The sequence below is a fragment of the Hetaerina americana genome, unplaced genomic scaffold (genome assembly GCF_022747635.1).
Source record: "Hetaerina americana unplaced genomic scaffold, ioHetAmer1.1.p SCAF_7, whole genome shotgun sequence".
Classification (NCBI taxonomy): domain Eukaryota; kingdom Metazoa; phylum Arthropoda; class Insecta; order Odonata; family Calopterygidae; genus Hetaerina; species Hetaerina americana.
Window position 1 is genome coordinate 5,043,556 of NW_027287316.1, and position 20,504 is coordinate 5,064,059.

Consider the following 20,504-nt stretch of genomic DNA (forward strand, 5'->3'; position numbering starts at 1 on the left):
ACCCTAAATACAACATGTTAACCGACGTGGAAAAAATTTCCATAAACGTGGATATAACGGAGACTTTTAAGACCACTGAAGAGGATACGAATGTTTCTAAAAAACTACTCTTTACTGCTGCAGAGATTTTTAAGCCTTAAAATGTTTCAAGTTTATTTTATTGGTTTGTCAAATTTGAATAGCTCCAGTGTCATCGACAAAACCTTCTTCATTTGCAATGCTACGTAAATCACTTGCGGATGATCAGGAATGAAATACATATATTAGCAGCCACAAAAGGTAAAAGCGCTCTAGTGGCTACTTTTACCTTGTTGACGTTTTATCCTATCTTTGGTTTTGCAACGTGACATGGTATATTAAGCATACTCTCAGCAATGTACTATTATTCGTGCGTGCGGAATATCAGGCGAGGAGAGTTTACTTTGTGTGATACTTCGTATCTAAGCGTGTCGTTCGTGTGGGTCTCTTGGGCGTCGCCCGCGCCTCCCTGTAATCGCTCTCAATCCGTTGCCATACATACAGACATTGGAATCGATCTCAAATTTTGTGTTTTCATGCATTATCGTAAATAACTAGTGGATTTTTTTTGTTAGTTAAGCGGGTCAGTGACATCTATTTGCACGATAAAGTAGCCTTCGTTGAGCCCAGGGAAAGTTTGTTTGTTTAATTTGTAACTTTCATTGTTTTAACCTAGCCCTTTTTATAAATTAGGCATTTTTGATGGAATCAGGATGGCTTCCACTGCTTGGTCTTCTGTCGCGGTGCACGCCTGCGCCGGTGAGTGCGTGGCTCTAAGGGCCCGCGCATCGCTGCGTTGGAAGGTATCGTGGCTGAACTTCTGTCTAAGGTTCACGGGAAGGTTGCTCTTCCACAGGAGGGAGGGCCTGACTCGGTGTGGAGTTGAGAAAACTCATTGCGGCAATGCATGCATGCAGCAAGCGGCGGAGTGATCGAGAGACCGCCCGGAGTCGGATCCTTTGATGAGGGAGATGTGCCGCTCCGGAAACCGGAGGAGGATTGGAAGGTTGTCTCGCGCAGGAGTGGGGGAAACTTACGCTAAGGCGAGGGATGGGATGGGATGCGAATGCAAACCTCATCCCCACTCCCAAGAGGTATCGGGTGCTATCGGAGGATAGCCCAGCGGTATCTGCAGCCCCTTTCTCTGCCCCTGTGAGAGCACAACCCAGAAAGAACTGTCAGAGTGGGAAGGGGGGGATTCTAGTTATAGGCAGCAGTAACGTCAGACGTGAAATGGTCCCATTGCGGAAGAGGGCAGACCATGAGGTCCGTGTGAGCCTGCGACTGGCTGCATGGTGTATTACTCGTACTAGTGACGGCGTTCCCCAGGTGACAAAGGCGGTGCGGGCGCGAAGTGTTCCAGACTGCGAGTCGTGGCTCATGTTGGCGTCAACCGTGGATCTGAAGAGATTCTGAATTCCCTCAGGGAATTGAACCCGGAAGTGAAGCGGGTGGGTGGTGTGGAGGGGGGGGTTGATGTGACGCTCTCGATCGGCAGCCCTGTCCCCTTGAGGACTGATTGATGGTGGACCCCTGGTTTGAAGTCGAGTGGAAGGCATCAATCATAGGTTGCGTGCTTTCTGCAGGGATAGTGGGGCGTCCTTTGTCGACCTTCAACCGGAGATCCGATCAAGTAGGAACCCCCTGAACCGTTCTGGTGTTCACTGCACGTCTGAGGCCGCCGGGTGTGTAGCGGGTATGATATTCGAGCTCTCCAGGGCTTTTTTAGATTAAAGTGTAAGTCAGCCTGCAGGTAAATTAATGGTCCCTAAAGTCTTCTTCGCCAAATTATGTAGCTTTAAAGGAAGTGAGGTTTAGTAGTTCATTTAACAGCAATCAGAGAGCATCGGACGGAACACTTTATAAGGGATTCAATATAAAAGAAGACGATCCTCATTTAAAATTCAAAAAACTGTAATTTTAAGAGCATCATCTGTATTGGTAATAATTTGCCGAAGAAAAAAACAAAGTCGCAGAATATCATCACTTTTTTCAAAGCACAGGCGCAGATATGGTTATTGGGACAGAAAGCTGGTCATCCACTGATATTGCCGATGGTGAAATGTTCCCAAAATCCTTTTTCATTTCAGAAATGACCGAGCAAATAGAATCGGGGTTGGTGTCTTTATTGCAGTTAAAAATTCCTGCGTCAGCGGGGCTGAGGTAATGGTTTGGAAAGCGCTTGGTGCTCATTTAAAAGTCCTCAACCCAAAAGAATGTATGTATGCGAATTTTGCAGACCGCCAGACGACAAAGATATTTCGATACTAGAATTAGATCAGCAAATGAAAGGATTTTTATCCCAAGACAGTGATCGCGACGTTATAATCGGTAGAGATTTCAATGTCCCGTCTATTGACTGGAGCACATACAGTTTTAAATCGGGCGGTAAAAATGTCTGCGAATCGCTATTTAATTCTTTTACGTTGAACTCATGGCATCAACTTGTCACTTCACCATCTAGGGGAGAAAATATTCTTGATTTGTTAGCAGCGAAAAAGTCTTAACTATTGAAACTGTAGAAGGAATTAGTGTCAACAGGGCAGTAAATGTTGTTTCCGATAAATAGGGTCCGAAATAAGAAGCCTAAAAGAAAATTTACTTGTTTGATAATAGCCTAAAGTGCGTGCTACAGAATATTTGCTAGTATTAAGAAAGATAGTAATCACCGAAATACTGAGGATATGTGTAATCACTTCCTTGAGGCCCGAGATAGATTTGTAAAACGTAGTTATGGTAAACTTAGCATCGCATCCAAAATATTAGAGCAGCTGCTTGCATAATTTGGAAGGAGGTCTCTTTAGCGGTGAAGTTGACAATGTATCATTACTACCACCGTACTACGGCAGGAGAGATCATGCTAATAAAATTAGAGAGATTAAGTGTAGAACAGATACATTTGAGATGCCGTTTTTTCCACGAACGATAGGGGACCATAATAACATTGTCCGACCGCGGTAGGGTCATGTTCGGGTGAAAATTATTCTGGTGTGTATTCAACCCCTGCCACACACCCTAGCGGTGGCTTGCAGTGGGTGAACATAAATAAACAAATAAATATTCAAAAGATCCCACTGCCAAATAGCGGAGAATACTCTATCTCGGGAATTTTTAGTAAATGTGCCTTTTACAGTGGTTTATGCCTTACGAACCTGATCTCTCCAGACTAAAGACAAAGTTCCCAAAGGCGAGATGAATGGAGTGTATGAATTAAAGTGCTCGGAATGTAACACAAAGTATATAGGGCAAACAGCACGGAAATTTAAAGAAAGGACAAAAGAACACCAAGCATATGTGAAAAATAAGAACATAACATCTCTCTTTGCGAAGAACCTCATCGAGATTGACCACAAAAGTGATTTTTTGACTAAAATTCTTCATTTTGAAAATTAAAGTCAAATGCTAGACACTTTGGAGCAATTGGAAAATTTGGAATGCGTCCGTTGCAATGATGAACTTGCCAACGAAATTTTATATCCCTCCCACTCCTAGACCTACCACTCTTCCAAATCAACGATTGACACCGAAAGATGTAATTCTCATTTCCTCCCGGCTACATTGTAACCTTTTTACCCCTCCACCCTCACTCCCTCTCTGACCAACCCCCCGATCAGAAGGTATATATACACGAGGACCACCTGATGATAACGTTCAACGTCGAAACCTGGGTCGTGTTTTTAAATAAAGTGTGGCATTACACGGTAAATAATTTCATTTCAACCACTTTCCACACCGTGAATCATTCGTGATCCACTAGAAATTTCTTTTCTTTCCCATCGTTATTCATTTTTCAAATTCCATAGGTTTTCTATGTCTTTAATTTTAAAAAAACCATAAACACAGTAATCAACCCGAAGGTCGGTTTGGTAAATGATGGTAGAGTATACCCAGTACTAAGCCCTATACGGCGTGTGAAATTCACACATCAGGGTAGGGGGGCCAGTTCCTTTCCCTGTGCCGGTTATGGTTTCCCAGGAAGACCTAGTACCCGAAAAATCACATAGCTTGGGTGGAGCTGCAGGTGCCCATATATATATATGCTTTCGTAGGCGTAACACGGAAGTGCCGAATAGTACAATACACAGTAACACACAATATAGAAACACAAAAAAAAGAAGAACACTCACACGTTATTTCTTGATATTTTGACGGAAACAATCCGTCTTCATCTGAAGATATAGAAGTAATCATTACTTCTATATCTTCAGATGAAGACGGATTGTTTCCGTAGAAATATCAAGAAATAACGTGAGTGTTCTTCTTTTTTTGTGTTTCTATATTGTGTGTACTGTGTATCGTACTATAAATATATATATATATATATATATATATATATATATATATATATATATAAACATATATATATATACATATATATATATATATATACATATATATATATACATATATATATATATATAATAAAAATAAATAAATAAGCAAGGGACTAAATTGGCCTGGATTCGAATCCAGAGACGTTTGATTATACTTGTATTCCCCGTAAGAGGACACGGGTTAAGACAATTAATTTCCACACACCATATTTCATTTCATTTTGAAACATTGGAATGAGTTCAGACTTTAGATATTTTAAAATGAATCGAAAACATTGGTGTATTTAATTCTCACCGCCGTGTATCGTTTTACTGTCGAAAATCAAGAAACCGCGTACTTTTTGGCAAAATTGTCTTTTGATTGAAAAATTAGGATTTATTAGTCGAGTACTGGATGAATGTGATGAAAAGGTCAAATCGAGTCACATCTTTTGCTCTGGCTGCATTGAAATAACGTTAGAATTAGCCTGCGTATTTTTAAACGCAGCGAGTATATTCTAAATGAACGTGAAATCGACCGTCGAACGCAGATTCGATTGCCATCGACATTCCTCGACCAGAAGCGCCGGAGCAAAGCCACTTCACCTTCGCCGGGAGGATGTTAGCGGATCAGACTCGGGATTCGCAACCGCGGGGATTTGCACTGCTTAGAGATATTCGATGGGAGATGCCCTGAAATATGAACCTGCCCCTGAAAGGTTTGATCCGTGATTTCCGCTTGGATGGAAGCACTCGGTTCGAGGAGCACGAGGCCAATACGACGCGAACGTATTCAAGGCGACCTCCGAATGTTTGCTGCATTCGGCGCTAATACGTATTGCCTCGGGACGAGGGAAGTAGTGTTTGACCAACCGTGGATGTGCACATATGAACGGAACATGAGTGACTCACCATCTCTTTTTTTTTAAAGTTGCGTCGTGGGAGAGCTGATCCCGCCGTAAACACTCTTTCGTGCGCCCCCATTCCCATCGTGATCATTTTATATATTTAGTGAATTCTTCCAGTCGTAGCTCTCATTTTAAATCCGCCGTTCGCGATCGAGAACAAGCCTTCATCACCAATGGCATCAGTATCGTGGGTGATAACTGCGGATCAGAACATTGTAAAAGGACGCTCTTCTTATCGTCGGCACGGCTTCATTGCCCGCGAATTCTTAAATAAACGGTGTGTGATCGGACTGACGCCTTTGACGCGCACTTAAGCCCTCCGGCGCCGTCGCGCACCTTTAATATATTATATACATATATGTGTGTGTGTGTGAATGTAAATATACATATATGCTTTCGAGTCGAAGAGAGAGTAGTGAAGCTAGTTCAGGTGTTGGCCGCCAGATGGTGGGTCTGCGCCACGTACCGACGAAGTCGCTAAGAAAGGGAGTGGGGGGAAAGGGGATTGGGGAATGAGAGGAGAGTAGGGGTTCGTTAGGGGAGGGGTGGGAGTTTAAGGGTTTTTCGTTTTGTCGACTCTCCCTCCGCCGCTATGATACCAGTCGCTCGGGATCAACTGTTGCACCCGCAAGGGCCTGGCAGGAAGGCGGAACGTCTCCGAGCGATGAGGGCTATCCTTGAAGTGGGTGAACGCTAACGGCGGCCAGTCCTTTCGAAAAGTGGGATGGAGTGTGTTTGCCGCCGCATAATGTGATCCTCAACAATTGCATCCCTCTCGACATTGTTCATCATTTCTTCTCGTCGAAGACAGAACGGAGCGCTCGCTGAACCCCCCCTTGTGGTGTCCCCTCTTCTAGGATTGCAGAGATAAGTGAGAACCTGAGGAGAGGAGTGGGCATGAGGGATGCCGTGGACCATCTAAGGCCATGTAAACAAATCATAGCGATACGTTGGCATCTCTCACTTTGTGACCTTTTTCTTCTATTCTCTTCACTCCCACACCAGGCAAGGAACTTGATTTCTTTGGAGCGAAGGAAATTGTGTTGTCGGTCGGAGATGTTGGGGCTAGTGTGCGAGGAACGGAAGCGGTGCGTGGTGTCTTAAACTCTAAAAGCGCTCCTGTGCACTTTGAATAGTTTCTATATTCTGTCTTCATACATACCTCTCTCTTAGACTATGTGTAGCGCAAAAACGAGGCACTTCTAGCTGTTGTCACGTTAGAATATGATCCGAGAATGCGTTCCTTGAGCCCTTATCACCCCTTATGTAATGCCTGAGTTTCGAATTATTAGCTTTATGTCACTTGTTTATTTATAAACATAGTGTAGTGTAAGTAGACGTAGTGAATTTAGTGTACGCGTAGTTTGAATTAGAGAACTGCCTACCATGTTGCAAGAAATAATCGATGAAGCAATTTCGGGCATGCATTACTTAGATGAAAGTCCCGGACTTTATTGGACTTAACACTGCTGCTGACCTTTGTCACCATGGAGATGGGTTTGTACTGTCAACAAACGTGAGCCAGTGCATCTGGCAGTTCTTGCGATCGCATCCTTGGCTTGAGAATATTGTTTACCTCGCAATGATGACAAGCTTCAATCTGCACATTTGCCTTTCCTCAAAATCCCAAGCTTTCGTGAAGATGAAGCGATGTCATGAATCACTTTATCTACATTGTGCAATTTAAGCACGGCGGGATATAATTCCGAAGGGCGTATACATTTCAAGTTGAAGCCTAGTGTTTCACTTAAAATATCTACCTTCGGAACGAGTGGATACTGTGCAGCAATAACTATCCAAGAAGAGAGTCCAACGGCTGCCTCCGCCGGAAATCTTCTGGCAGCAGCCGCAGTAAGCCGACAATGCCACAAGGGGCACGACACGGGCAGGGTGCCGGTGATGCCATACGCTTGGAGCCGCTTGGAAAGTACGCACAGAATGGAATGTCTTCAGCTGGGGCAGGTACGTCCAGAAATTATCCCCATTCTTTCGCTATTAATTAATCTTCTGACGCTGTTATGCTAACCAGAGGTGACTCAAGGCCATCGAAGTGTACGTTGGTGCTCTTGACTAGTGGTTTCACAGAAGATTGGGCACGGACCACAAAGGATTGCAAATATTCTTCGACTAGTGCTTTACGAGGTCTATTAAACGTGCCAGTGGGTGGAAGACGTGCGTTAAGAGATAATTAGTCTCACCTCGCCAGAGAAGTTGCGGGAGTGATTTGATTGTATGATTATTGTGTACTGGATTTCGTTATTGTCCTTGCATATATATTTCCGTAAGATAATAACAATGTTCTACCTTTGATTCCAAGTACTCAATGCCTAATGATTCAGACATGTCAACAGTCATCATAAGCAAAACTTTTGTGTTAAAATCATTAGCACGTCCGACCTCAGCAATGTTGTAAGTCACTATGAAATTTCAGAAAAATACTCACATATCATACCAATGTGAAACAGTTGCCACTGTCCATCTAATTTGGAAATGTTGGTTTCCGAATTAAAGGACAATTCACAATCCGAAATTGTGTTAGCGGTGTTTGCCCTATGATTCTGTGCTGTTTTTAACTCTCACTCTCTGCCGTTCGTTGGCGTTGTAATCGCATATACAAAGATTGTTTCGTCTGTCAGAACGGCTGTGCATTATGAATTAAGGCTCACTTAAACCAGTTTACTACCGTTATTTTTGTAACTATATGATCTAATCCAATTTTAAGAGATTTATTGTATATCAGTACCAATTTTCAAGTTGTAAATTCCATTGCGTCCTCTATTCATCTCTGTCCTACACGAAATTCGTCCGTACCATTATCGAAGAAACTTTTCGTTAATGTAGTCTCATTCTCCTAATTATTGTTCAAGTACAAACTCTCGAAGTGTCGGCAAGTATTAGTTTCCTAGTTCCGTTATTGGCGAACTCTCAAATTAAGTCAGTCCATAGTGCTGCGCATCGTCAGCTCTCCGTCTGGAGTTGACATTAGGCGGGAGATAGTGTGGCGTACGAACGTTGTGCGAGAGACCCCCTGGTCAAGGTGTCCGTTGTGTCCAGCGCACACGACGTCGAGGCCGTTGTCTACAGGCGGCGTGAAGTGATGAGTGACCAGGAAGTGGACGATGTTGCCTTCTTGACAGGTATCCCACACTTGTGTATCTAGCGCGTCCCCCGTCTCTCTTATTTCCCTCCAGATGTCAATGGCTCCTTATGTTTTATTTGTTTTTGCTCCAGGAAAAGTTCACCTGTCCTGTTTTAGACTAGTGAAAATGTGGGAGTTGTCCTTGCTAATTTTAAATGAATGCATTGTGATTTATTTCTTTTATTGTTATGTACTTTATAAGAAGTTTTGCAAACATTACTTGACATATTGTTTTTGTATTTATTTTGTTCTTTTTATTCGTATGATTTTTTTCAACTATACTGGTAATATAGTGTTGATGTGACATTATAATTTCAGACTAAGAGGTCTCGAAGCTGTTACTGCGAAACTTGTTCGTGTTTGCTTTCATCAAAAATCTTTTTTCCGAGGAAGCATGACAGGGGGTCTCCATATAGTTGTGTATGTTATTTTTTATTATTTTTTATGGGCAAGTGTTAGCTATTTTGTATTATTATAAGAAGAAATAGCCCACAAGTAATGTAAATGCATGTCTAAAGCAATGCCTTGATATAATATAGCAGTGTGCATGACATGAATTTCGGACTGGCTGTGAAACTAGAATTATGATGCTTAGGTAATGGGATATAATAGCTAATATAATTTATTGAGATGGCAGGCAGGGATTGGGTAGTTCTGATGTGCTTAATTATAGTAAATTCATTGTTACTGATTCATTTTAAGCCAGCTCATTTCAGATTTTCTGATTGCTTTTGGCTCTTTAGATTTTGTGAAAGATATTATTTCTGTGGTTAGAATTTGAAATTTTATTTGCATGCAACTAATAACCATTCGAAGGAACCTTGATGGGCCAAGTCAAGCACTCACCTTAGCTATTTCTATTCTAATTTTGAGAAACTTAGAAATGTCTTTTTTTTAGTTTTGCCTATATGTTAGCCTAAAATTCAGAGATTCTGTGGTTAGCCATGAATTGCTTGGGTCTGTGATGATCATTTGTTTCTGTGTGTGTTGCGGGTACAAAAGGCGAGAGTCAGTCGGGTGGCCTCCACAACAAGCGTGGCCTCTATGGCCATGGAGGGGAGGGGGCCAGCGTTGGCATTGTCGGCAGTGTGGCCGTCTGCTCGCAGAAGAGAGCCCTGGCCATCGCAGCCATCGTGTTTGCTTCGCTCTTCACCATCTCACTCATCATTGCATACGCAGGGCCCCAGAATGGTAAGTTTTCCCCATATCTTTTTCATGCTTGTGAAAACTATTGGACTTTTTGTAAATATATGATCAAATATGTTTCTGTGGTGTTCATGCATCCGTTTGCAGTACATGCTGTAAAGGATAGTGATGTTCGAAACCTGCAGGCAGATATTTTTATGAGGACGTTTCGCTCAGCTGTAGTAGCTAGATGCTTTAGGCAAGCTGTTAATGTGTGATCTAAATTAGTTTGCTTCTGTTCATCGTTCACATTTCTGTAACTGTGGTTTCCTAGACCTTTTCCGTACTTGTCTGGTTCAGTGACATCACTTAGTATTTGTTTTTGAGCGAACTTTGGACAGACTCCTCCCCACTGTCATGAATGCCATAAGATGCCCTAGGTCTAACATTTAGCATGATGCCATCAAAACCTGATGTCTTGACTCGAGTGTCATGTCCTGCTGGGTTTGTCTTTAACCTGCACCCTTTCACAATTTCATTGATATGTGCTAACCTCTAAAGATAGCCATTCTGCTGAGTATATTATCCCATTTCTCAAAAGTTATTAAAATTACCTTATGTGTTTCAATTCTTAATTAAGAAAAGTACTCACGTGAATTAGGTATTCTCATGGCATTCGTAGCAAGAGGCGTAGAAGTTTTGACTCTAGTGAAAGCATGACCAGAGTTCCTGGTCTTTTTCCATTACCACATTTCCATGCTTTCAATGTTTATCTGAGGCTTCCCTGAGTAGCCAGATTGCTAAAGTTTTTTTTTCCATTACATGCCAAAATGAATTGGATGTGATTGAGAAACACCCCATGCACAAGTTAATAATCTTTAAAGTAACGATATTGTGAAGTGTGGGTCTCATGATCCCCTGAACATGAGGCCCATCCCGCACTGAGAATCATTCCTTTTCCACGTATGCAAATGTAGGAATTCATTAACCGAGTACTGAGTGAAATAATTCCTTTTCAATGCAAATACTGCACGAGTATCACAAATTATCGTCACTCTTGGAAGGATAAACCAATTATTCAGTAGCATTGTTTTTAACTGCAATTCACCCATTTGTCTCCTAGGCCCAGTTTTACAATGATTCCTTATATTTTAAAATTAGTTAATGCTTAGATTAACAAAAGGTCCAGTCATGTCTGAATTTTGGCTTCGACCTGAGGTTAAAGGTACCATTCAGTTTCATTAGGCATTATGACACTGTTTCTTAATGCTATTATTTTTGTAACGGGGCCTGATGAATTCATATTTTCTCCCAATTATCCTCCCAGCTCATTTTTTATACTATCTCAATCACTCTCAATGTCCTCTCATACATAAGCTAGCTACCGTCGCAACCCTTTGAATGCTTACTTTCATGCAAACCATATTCTCTATGGGACCCTATCCAATATATTTCCTTAAAAGTTTAATCCTCATTCGGAACCAAAGTTATGCCTGTCTGCTGTTTGCATTTTCACCAACTCCTGGCCACATATCCCAGTTATTGCAATCATGGTAAAAAACAAATGTATGTTCTGGTTATATGCCTTCATATATTTAATTGTAATGTTTATGAACCTCACTCGTTTTTTTAGTTTTAGCTAATTACGATTGTTTGGTTATCTGTTTTAATTTCACATGAAAAGTCTCACCTATGTATTCTAATTGTTTTTATGTGGAAATTCAAGTGAAATATTCCGGAAGGAATCAAAATTCAAATCAAAAAAGACGAACACATTTTCTTGGGAAGGTGAAAATAATTTTTTCCCTGAATATCTTTATGCCTGGTTTATGCAATTTGGTGCTATTTACAATACAAAGCATTTCCATAAACATTTTTTGGTCTGGAAATTCGGTCCTCCTTGGCACTTGCAAAATCCGCCTTGGTACCGGCTGCTCAGGTAACCCACTCAACCAACCCATCAGTTCCGCCTCCCCTTGTTTCAGAACGCAAATACTCATGTCCTAAGCCCATTCCACACCACTAAGAATGGCTCGAGGCTCATCTACTGACTGAACAAGGCTTCAAAATTGAGTCTCTCATGCTCGGTGACATTTAAATTTTGGCCATGTTTGCTCTTGGCTGGTATGCCCTCCTTCAAATGCATCTTAGGATGGTAAAGGATCCATAAAACCTCTAAAAAAGGTCACTTTTGCATGTTAAGAGAAATTTTATAAACGATTTCCAACCAAGCAACTTGAAAATCATGAAAAATTTTAAAATAATTTAGACGCCAAAAAACCCTGTACTAAATACTTAAATGCTTGGGGGACAGAAGGTATTTAAATATAGTACCCGGTATTTAAGTAAATGATATTCATTTAGAATTTTATCAAAGCAAAATATATTGCGCAATGATGGGGACACTGGCCCTTGGACACGACCCTGACCTAAGAATATTATTTTAAGCTTAATAACTGACGAAGACGAAAATCACAAGCCAGTGGTCAGAGCAGAGTGGCGCAAAGAAGGAAAGAGAAGAACACTGAAGTGAAAGAATGCGGAGCGCTGCAAGATTCAAACTGCAAAGTACTGCACACATACAAGATTGGCCCAATGTGAACATTAAAGAACAAAGCTAAAAATAATATTCTTAGGTCAGGGTCGTGTCCAAGGGCCAGTGTCCCCATCATTGCGCAATATATTTTGCTTTGATAAAATTCTAAATGAATATCATTTACTTAAATACCGGGTACTATATTTAAATACCTTCTGTCCCCCAAGCATTTAAGTATTTAGTACAGGGTTTTTTGGCATCTAAATTATTTTAAAATTTTTCATGATTTTCAAGTTGCTTGGTTGGAAATCGTTAATAAAATTTCTCTTAACATGTGAAAGTGACCTTTATTAGAGGTTTTATGAATCATTTACCATCCTAAGATGCATTTGAAGGAGGGCATACCTCCAGGTGACTGGAACTATGATATCTTTGTGGATTTGTCCATAAATAGTGAAGGCTCAGTTATTGATTGCATTGAGCTTGCATGGCCAGCAATATTGAATAAATGAAAAGACTCCAATAGCCGTGAACAGTTTTTTCGGAATAAAATCTTCCTCCTAATTTTAATATCCAAACAAAGGTTCCGTTTTTGCAAAGAGGAAGTGAATTGATGAAGTTAGGAAAAATATCGTTTTGTTTGCAATTGTTTTGCAGTTTTTGTAAATGTGTTCTTGGCTATGGCTTTAAGGTTCTTCAAAGAAATGTACATGCCAATGCAGAGAAGAAGTCCTTGGGTGGAAGTTGGATGCCACGTACATTAAACTAGGTTGTCTCTAGTTTCAGAGCAAGGGACAGAAATCCCATTTCCCTTTAGCAATGTATTAAGGTAGTCAAGTAAATATTATTGATGCTCAGGCTTCTTTTGTTCTGTATTCCACTAACCCATCTAACGGAGATTGGCTCAAAGTCTGCGTTTGGAAGGATTTCACGCTTGAATCACATGCCCAAAGTCCATTGAATTGGGATCTTCTGAGAGATTAATACGTTCCTCTTGTACCATCTTTCATTTCAGCTTAGTGCCTCTAATACTGACCTTTGTGTTGATAACTGGGTGGCTTTTCACTCTCTCTCCTCTTACAGCATCTGCCCTTTTCTTCTATCAAAAAGTGATGGTGTGACCCTTTGTGTAAATACCTTCTCTTATTTAAATGTATGTATATTGATGCAACAATTTCAGAGTGTAAAACTCATTCGCCTTGACTGGGATTCGAACCCAGATCCCTCAATATCCGGTCGAGTGCTTTAGCCACTTAAGCTACCGAGGCGTCCTCTTAAACTCGGAAATTTGAATCCCAGTCAAGGCGAATGATTTTTACACTCTGAAATTGTTGCATTGAAATGCACATTAGCGGATGACTCCGTTAAAAGTTACTGTTGCGGCATCTCCCGCAGTTTTCTTTGGAGTATGTATATTGCTTTATCGTCATCATTTAATGACCTATCTTCAGTTTATTAATTTTGCTCCGAGTGGTTTTCAGTGAAATTTTGTTTAAGTGGCGAGATTAGAGATATTTTTCTGTCAGAAATAGATAAGTTCAACAGCATCTGCTGCTAAGCAAGCTAGGAGCTGCCTGCAGTTACATTTGACGTGTGATTAAACATGAACCGTGTTATGGTAGGGTGCCATTCAATCATGAGATGAACCTTGATTTGTTACTAGTTGGTTGAAATGGCCATGGGACTTGAGTATTCAAGTTGCATAGCGAGGGGAAGTGGATGAAGTGGGTTGCCCGTGAGGAAGGTCCTGTGATGGCTTTGAGTTTGAAACCTGGAGGAAATATCCAAATTGATTTTTTTCGACTCAATCCTTGGTATTATAAATGGCTCCAAATTGCCACCAGGCCTGAGTTCATTTTGAAAGAAATTGTTTTTTATCGTACGGTAACAAATTTGGAACCTTTTACATTAGTAATTCAGTAGTAAGAGTACTTCAATGTAGTCCTATTATGTCACTTTGAAATTCATTCAAGACATTGATGTGTATATTAAAGAAAGTGACCCTATGTGAATTTTTCTTTTTAACACTTGCGCTTGCATTCTCCATGATGTCATATGTTGAAGTGTTTTAAGCATGTTCCTCCTCCCACTCCTCCACTTGTGCCTCTCTCTCCCTTCAGAGTGCCCTTGCATGGTGAATGAGGCCAATGGCTCCCTCCAGGGCGCTGGGCCTTCAACGACCACTCCTACCACCCCGACGGGCGAGCCATGTCCGTGGTCCAACCTGAGGCTGCCGCACACCCTCCACCCCATCCGCTACAATATAACCATTCACCCCAACCTCACCACGCTGCATGTCAAAGGTGAGTGAGTCCCTGCTCTCCCTCAGGGACACCCGGGGAACTAAGTTTATCAGTTAAAATCAGGCTGGGAAAATTCAATCCTAAATATGGAGATGCCTTTGGCCAGGAGTCAATTGACTGGGAGGAAATAACCCCTGGAGAGTAAAAGTGAAGTAGCCTTCACTCTGTACTGCTGGAATGACTGTTAAATTGTTGAGGTCCATGTACACCATGCAATTTCTCATACAAAATACTTAATTGGTGGCATTATGCAGCACAGCCAAGGCTAGTTTGTAATGCGAATGTGTTTGATGTTATTTATTCGTACTAATTAGGCAGTGTATTTTCAAATGATCTGAAGTGCAAATGTGCTGAACAAAATTCTCCATTTGTTTCCAATTCTTTTTCTTCATCAATCTTTTTTGTTTTTTGTTCTAATTGCTGCTCATGTGGATTTACAAGTTTACCAATTTCTGATCATAAGACAAGAATATATTCTTAATTTTTAGGGCTTTTAACTGTTTTCATTTACCTTGAAGACTTGGGGGAAGTACGTTCAGATTTTGTTGACATTCAGTCGGGAGTTGTGCATTCACATCTTAAGAGAATCCTGTTCTCATCTTAATGTGCTTAACCATCGAGAGTATGAGGATACAGCGTAAATGTGGGAATTGACGATTGTAAGCTCTCTCTCTATGTAAATCAGTTGCCTATTAATGATAAAAATGTTAATTAGTTGCTATAAGGCATGTTTGTTACAAGTATGGAACGTATCTCATTGTCTGTTCGTATTCCCTGCAGACGTCACAGAGTGGATATTACATAGTCAGCTGATTTCTCAAAATAAAGTATAAGTTAAGGAGTCAGGAACAGTAACGAGTATTTTCGTAGATTTATGAAGGAAATCATTTGCCTTGAGAAAGGGACGTGAATTCTTCAATTGTATAGCATTGATGATACAAAGGAATTGGTATAGTTTAGACTTAATTGATAAAAAATGTTCTATTTCCCTTAATTTTCTTGGTAGTGCTTTCAAGAATGTCACACCAGCACATCCAGAGATTTTAGCAAACATGGATGGGTTGTGGGCAGTTATTCTGAAGTCCTTACAACCTCTTGTGCTATACCCATGTGCATCAGCATTGGTTTTCAGAGTGAAAAAGGATTTGATTTGTTGGACAAAGATTATAGTATGGAATAGATACAAAAAGGGAAGAGTTAGAATGTTGAATCGGTTAAAGTAAGGTCTATAACTGTTTGCCCTTGGAAATCTTCTTAGAGCACATTTTTGTAGTGAGTAGTAAAGAGGCGCATGAAATGATACTAGTACACAGCAATGCCTTATTTCAGTGTACTGGGAATAAATGCATGATAGACTGAGAGAGCGGTGGCATTGTCAACCAGGGTCACAATTTTTCGTAGTTGGTAATATTTGGTGGCAGCTCTAGGGCGTAGTTGATCAACATGAACTTCCCAGGATAGAGACTTGTGAATATGTATCCCTGAAAATTTTGCTAGAATCATTAATAGCGCCACTGAGGGCATACTATAAGTCCATTAAAAAGGAACCCAATAAGTTGATGACAATGACTAAAAGAAACTGAAACATACATGGCTTAAAGTCCTCCAACAATCTCAGTAAATCTGCCTGGAACCTCATTATAAAGACTACTGAGTTCTCAGAATTTCACATGTCAAGTATAGATGCTATCTCTCTGAATAATTCTTATTACCAACCAAATTGATATTTCCATATGAATATTAGTGCTAAAGAGTGGAAATTTGAAACGGCATAGTAATGGTTACATATTTTTGTGGCTAGATTCTTATTTAATTAAAGTTACTTAATTAGTGGACTCTTTATTCAAATTGGTTAAACTGGGTGATTTGACTGCTTTCATAAATTTTTGTATGCTCTGCATACTAATATGGCATTTGGCAAAATGCAATGTTATTTCTCAAGGCCAAAGTAATAGAAAATGTTATCATGGAATGTGATTTTTTTTTAATTTTGATTAAATATGTACGTGACTATATTTTTTTCTTTTCATTTCCAGGTCAAGTTACAATTGAATTCGCTGTAGATGAGGATACAAATTTCATAGTCTTCCATGCCAAGAATTTGACAATAACTGACAAGGTGAGGTTCATAAGTGGGTGAACATTGAGAAACATGTGATATTGGAGCCAAGTTGCAAATGTCTGATATAATATTAAAATATAATTAGGAAAGCAACGATAATAAGGAATTAAATATTATCCTTTACTTAAAACCCTCATAAATAAATTGAACAGATTTTTCCGTTAGTTATATTACGCTCATCTCAAATACTAATTGCTATGGGGGAATGCAATTCCCACATTATGACAGGTGGTTATTATTCAGTGATGGATCTTGGAGCCAGTTCCTTCCTCAATGCTATGAAAAATGCATGAGAATGCTCTGGAAATTGCATGCACACTCATCTTCAGTTAAAACTTCTAATGCCTTGGGTGCTGTTATTTTCAAGTTCTAGTGATCAACTGTTTTGCGTTGGATTTTTTTAGTCACGCAGGCATTATTTGCAAGGAATTGAAGGTGGAAACCTCTTGCCTCGTGGTCTAGTGTTAACTCATGGTGCCTGAGTTAATTTAATTTCCAATCTAGAAGTGGATGCCTGATTCTGAGTCAGCCCGGAGGAAAGTTGTCCTTCAGCCCTGAGTGTGAGCGTTACTCTTTCACTCATTTCTGACTCCAAAATGTATATGAACTGTCGCAACTATAAACAGTGTGATTTTGACTATACTGGCCTGTCTCTCAACTCCAAAATTCATCTTTAATTTTTAGTAATGATGTATTTCTATTGACCAATTAAATCTATCAATTTTGAAATTAATTTTTATCATGCATAAGTACAATTGTTTTAGTAATACTTTTTTTTAGTTAAGAATGCCTCAGCAGAAAATATATTTATATATATATATATATAGAAATATATATATATACATAGAAATATATATATACATATATATATGTATATATGTATGTATATATATATATATATATATATATATATATATATATATATATATATATATATATATATATATGTGTGTGTGTGTATGTATATATATACATAGAAATATATATATATACATATGTATATAATGGGCTGACACAATATAACACAAATAGAATAGAATAGCAACATTTAAAAGGACACTCACACAGATAATTGTTCGAGCTTCTATTTGTGTTATATTGTGTCAGCCCATTATTGTGCTGCTCGTGTGAGTTTTTCCGTACAATCGTATATATATATATACCCACACACACACACTCCATAATAGCAATGATATTTTAATTTATACTAGGGGCTCGCTCTTATCCTCCTGCATTAAGAACCACAATCTTTTCTGTTTCATCAAAAGTATTTCAAACTCGTTTTCGTTTTTTTACAATTTTCAAGGAAATGTAATTCCTGGCCAGGTTATGGTGACCCTCTGTAGTTCCTATTTTTATGGTAGGCTGATGCCGTTGCCGGGTTTCTCCCTACCCTTCCTCTGTTCCCATCCCCCCCTAATGGTGCAAATGGCCTCGGCTGCCGGTCGCCTCCTTTGATAACTGCTACTAATACAAGGAGTAATGTTGGGATTGTTGCAGTGGATGAAGGATGGCCACGGCCACGAGATGAACATCACCCGCTTCCTGGAGTGCCCCTCTCTGCAGCAGGTGTACGTGGAGGTGGAGGAGGCGGAGGGGGCCCATTTGGCAGACGAGGAGCAGCAGGGGGGTGAGGCCGGGGGGGGCAAGGGGGCCAACGGAGGCACCGAGGGAACCACCACGGGTGGCACCAAGAAGAAGACCAATTCGAAGAAGCGGAGGAAGGGGTCAAAGGTGAGGAGGTGCTAATGAATGAGGAAATCTATTGGAGTGGTGATGGGAACTGTGCCTTTACGAGGAGCTACCTACCTTTGAGTTTGAAAGAGGAATTGCCTTTCTTTAATTGCAAATCATCAAGCACTGCTGAAACCCTTGAATCCCATTTATTTATTCTTCCCTGTTCTTACTCCTCCATGATATCTGCAGGTTAATGTAGCTTGGAAGTGTTTGTCGTGCAAATAGACCACTCCTAGGTCTTTGTGGAGAATTTTCTGAGAAATTATTCTGTGTGCAATAAAATCTTGATTTTACGCAACAGTTCGGAACCTTATTTTGTAAAATCAATTAATTAATGGTTTCTGGCGTAACTTTATGGAACCGATTCATTATAAATAAATGAAAGGACTAACTTTGTAGTTCCGCACGAAAACGATTTATTCACACGACCTGGGTTTCGAAGTAAAACTAAAGATGAAGAAGAACCTGATGATGAAGTTTTACTTCGAAACCCGGGTCGTGTGAATAAATCGTTTTCGTGTGGAACTACAAAGTTAGTCCTTTCATTTATTTATTGTAAAATCAAGATTTCATTTGTGCTGGATGAGTCCTAGCTTTCAAATGAATTGTATGCCTTCCTGAAAATTCACCGCCCAAAAATGATGGAGCAGTGCCCAAAGGAAAATAGTATTTCATAATGCAATGGGGCATGGTGGTCCAACTAAGTGTGGGGTGCGGGTGACATTGCATGAGGACGGCCTCAGCTTCAGCCAAGCTATGTATTTTTTTGGGTTCCAAACCAGGCCATCTATCCTGATGTGTGATTTTCATATGCTCTGTGGGGCATATGTGTGTATAGTATTAGGCTAGCTCCGCCTTCATCTCTCAAACCAACCTTGGAGTTGATTTCTGTGGTTCTGATATTCAGAACATGTTCATTTAGTAAATTAAAAACCTACCTTTCGCAAATTTCAAAAAACCTGGTTTCTACCTTTTGATATGACCAAATGCCAATATTCTTATTACTGGTATTCTTCCAGTTAAGGTGAGTTTTGGATGGACTGGGACTGCACAATCTTACACATTCCCTTGCCTCTCCTCACGAAACAACCCATCCAGACGTATTCTAACTGGGGGTAAGAATGCCTCCATGATGTCTAGTATAAGCAGTGCTGACTTTGGGAAATTCGGTCTCATGAGCTCCCTCTCTCTGTCATTGTGTTGTCCTTTTTCCATTGGGTAATCTTGCTTTATCTTCCTACTCAGTTTTAGCATGTCGTTACATTTTCATCTGTGTTGACAAGATCACCGGAAGAACTCTTAATGAAGTAAGAATATTTGCTATGAATTCTTGCCCTCAGTCCCTCATTTCTTTCCAATCTCTTATCTTCCCTCTTGCTTCACCTTCAGACTCCGTTTCATCAAGTATTGCCTTAACAAAACAGTCCCAGATAACTGTATGAAGGCTGTAAAATTCTCCTGAGAATACAAAACTTAAAATTTTCTGACGAATGTGTTCATATGAAGACTGGACACCAGACCTTAAGGGTTAGCATTTGAGATTATCTTCCCTCTTTCACATTTGAATAAGCTGACCTTGTTGAGCAATGTATTCATTGTGAGCATCTACTTACCATGTAGAGAGTATATTAGAAAAAATGCATTGAAAAACGTGATAACTTCTAAGATTAATCTATGGTCAAATGCCCAATTGATTTCTTAATGCAAAGAATTCAGAAAAGACTGACTTAAGGAAACTTTTTTGATTTTTTTATTTGTATCACAAATTCCAACTATCTTGAACTTACAAAGTATTATTTTCTGTGGTATTTAGTGGAATTGCCAGCCGCATCTGTCATAGCTTTGCTATGAATTCAAAACTTTTTTGTTGCTCACCTGACAACATATCACAACCATTTGATAAAATTTTGAAGATATTTTGAAATTGGAACATCTATAATAACTTGGTTTCATGGACTCTTAAACTTTCATTCCAAATTAACATCAATGACTGACTTTATGTATTATTAAAGTGGAGTATACATATGTCCAATTTCACCCCACCAGATTTAACCGTCCTCAGCCCTTTCTCCCCCATCCCTCCTCCCCCTTTTATCCTTTCCCTTCGAGCCACACCAAGATTACCACTCCCATCCCCTATCCTGTTCATTGCCGGTGACCCTTAGTAAACGTACAGTTAACCATGGTGGCATAATTCATAGGATTTAACTTAAAGCAGATGTGGTGCATCTTTTCCAAAACAATGTGAGATGATGAGGGGGTAATTTTTTTGGCAAGGCACGATTTTGAGTGCCATAGCTGAA

At 40.0% G+C, this 20,504-nt stretch overlaps 1 protein-coding gene across 1 annotated transcript in view; it reads left to right on the forward strand.

The window, feature by feature from the left end:
* The first annotated feature begins 6,745 nt into the window (after window positions 1-6,745).
* Window positions 6,746-20,504, forward strand: part of LOC139696965 (endoplasmic reticulum aminopeptidase 1-like) — a 44,916-nt gene continuing 31,157 nt past the window's right edge. The window contains exons 1-5 of the mRNA XM_071595876.1: window positions 6,746-7,201; window positions 9,381-9,569; window positions 14,160-14,342; window positions 16,379-16,461; window positions 17,965-18,054. Of these exons, the coding sequence (XP_071451977.1) occupies window positions 7,102-7,201; window positions 9,381-9,569; window positions 14,160-14,342; window positions 16,379-16,461; window positions 17,965-18,054 (645 nt within the window). The 5' untranslated portion in view covers window positions 6,746-7,101. The remainder of the gene's footprint in view (window positions 7,202-9,380; window positions 9,570-14,159; window positions 14,343-16,378; window positions 16,462-17,964; window positions 18,055-20,504) is intronic.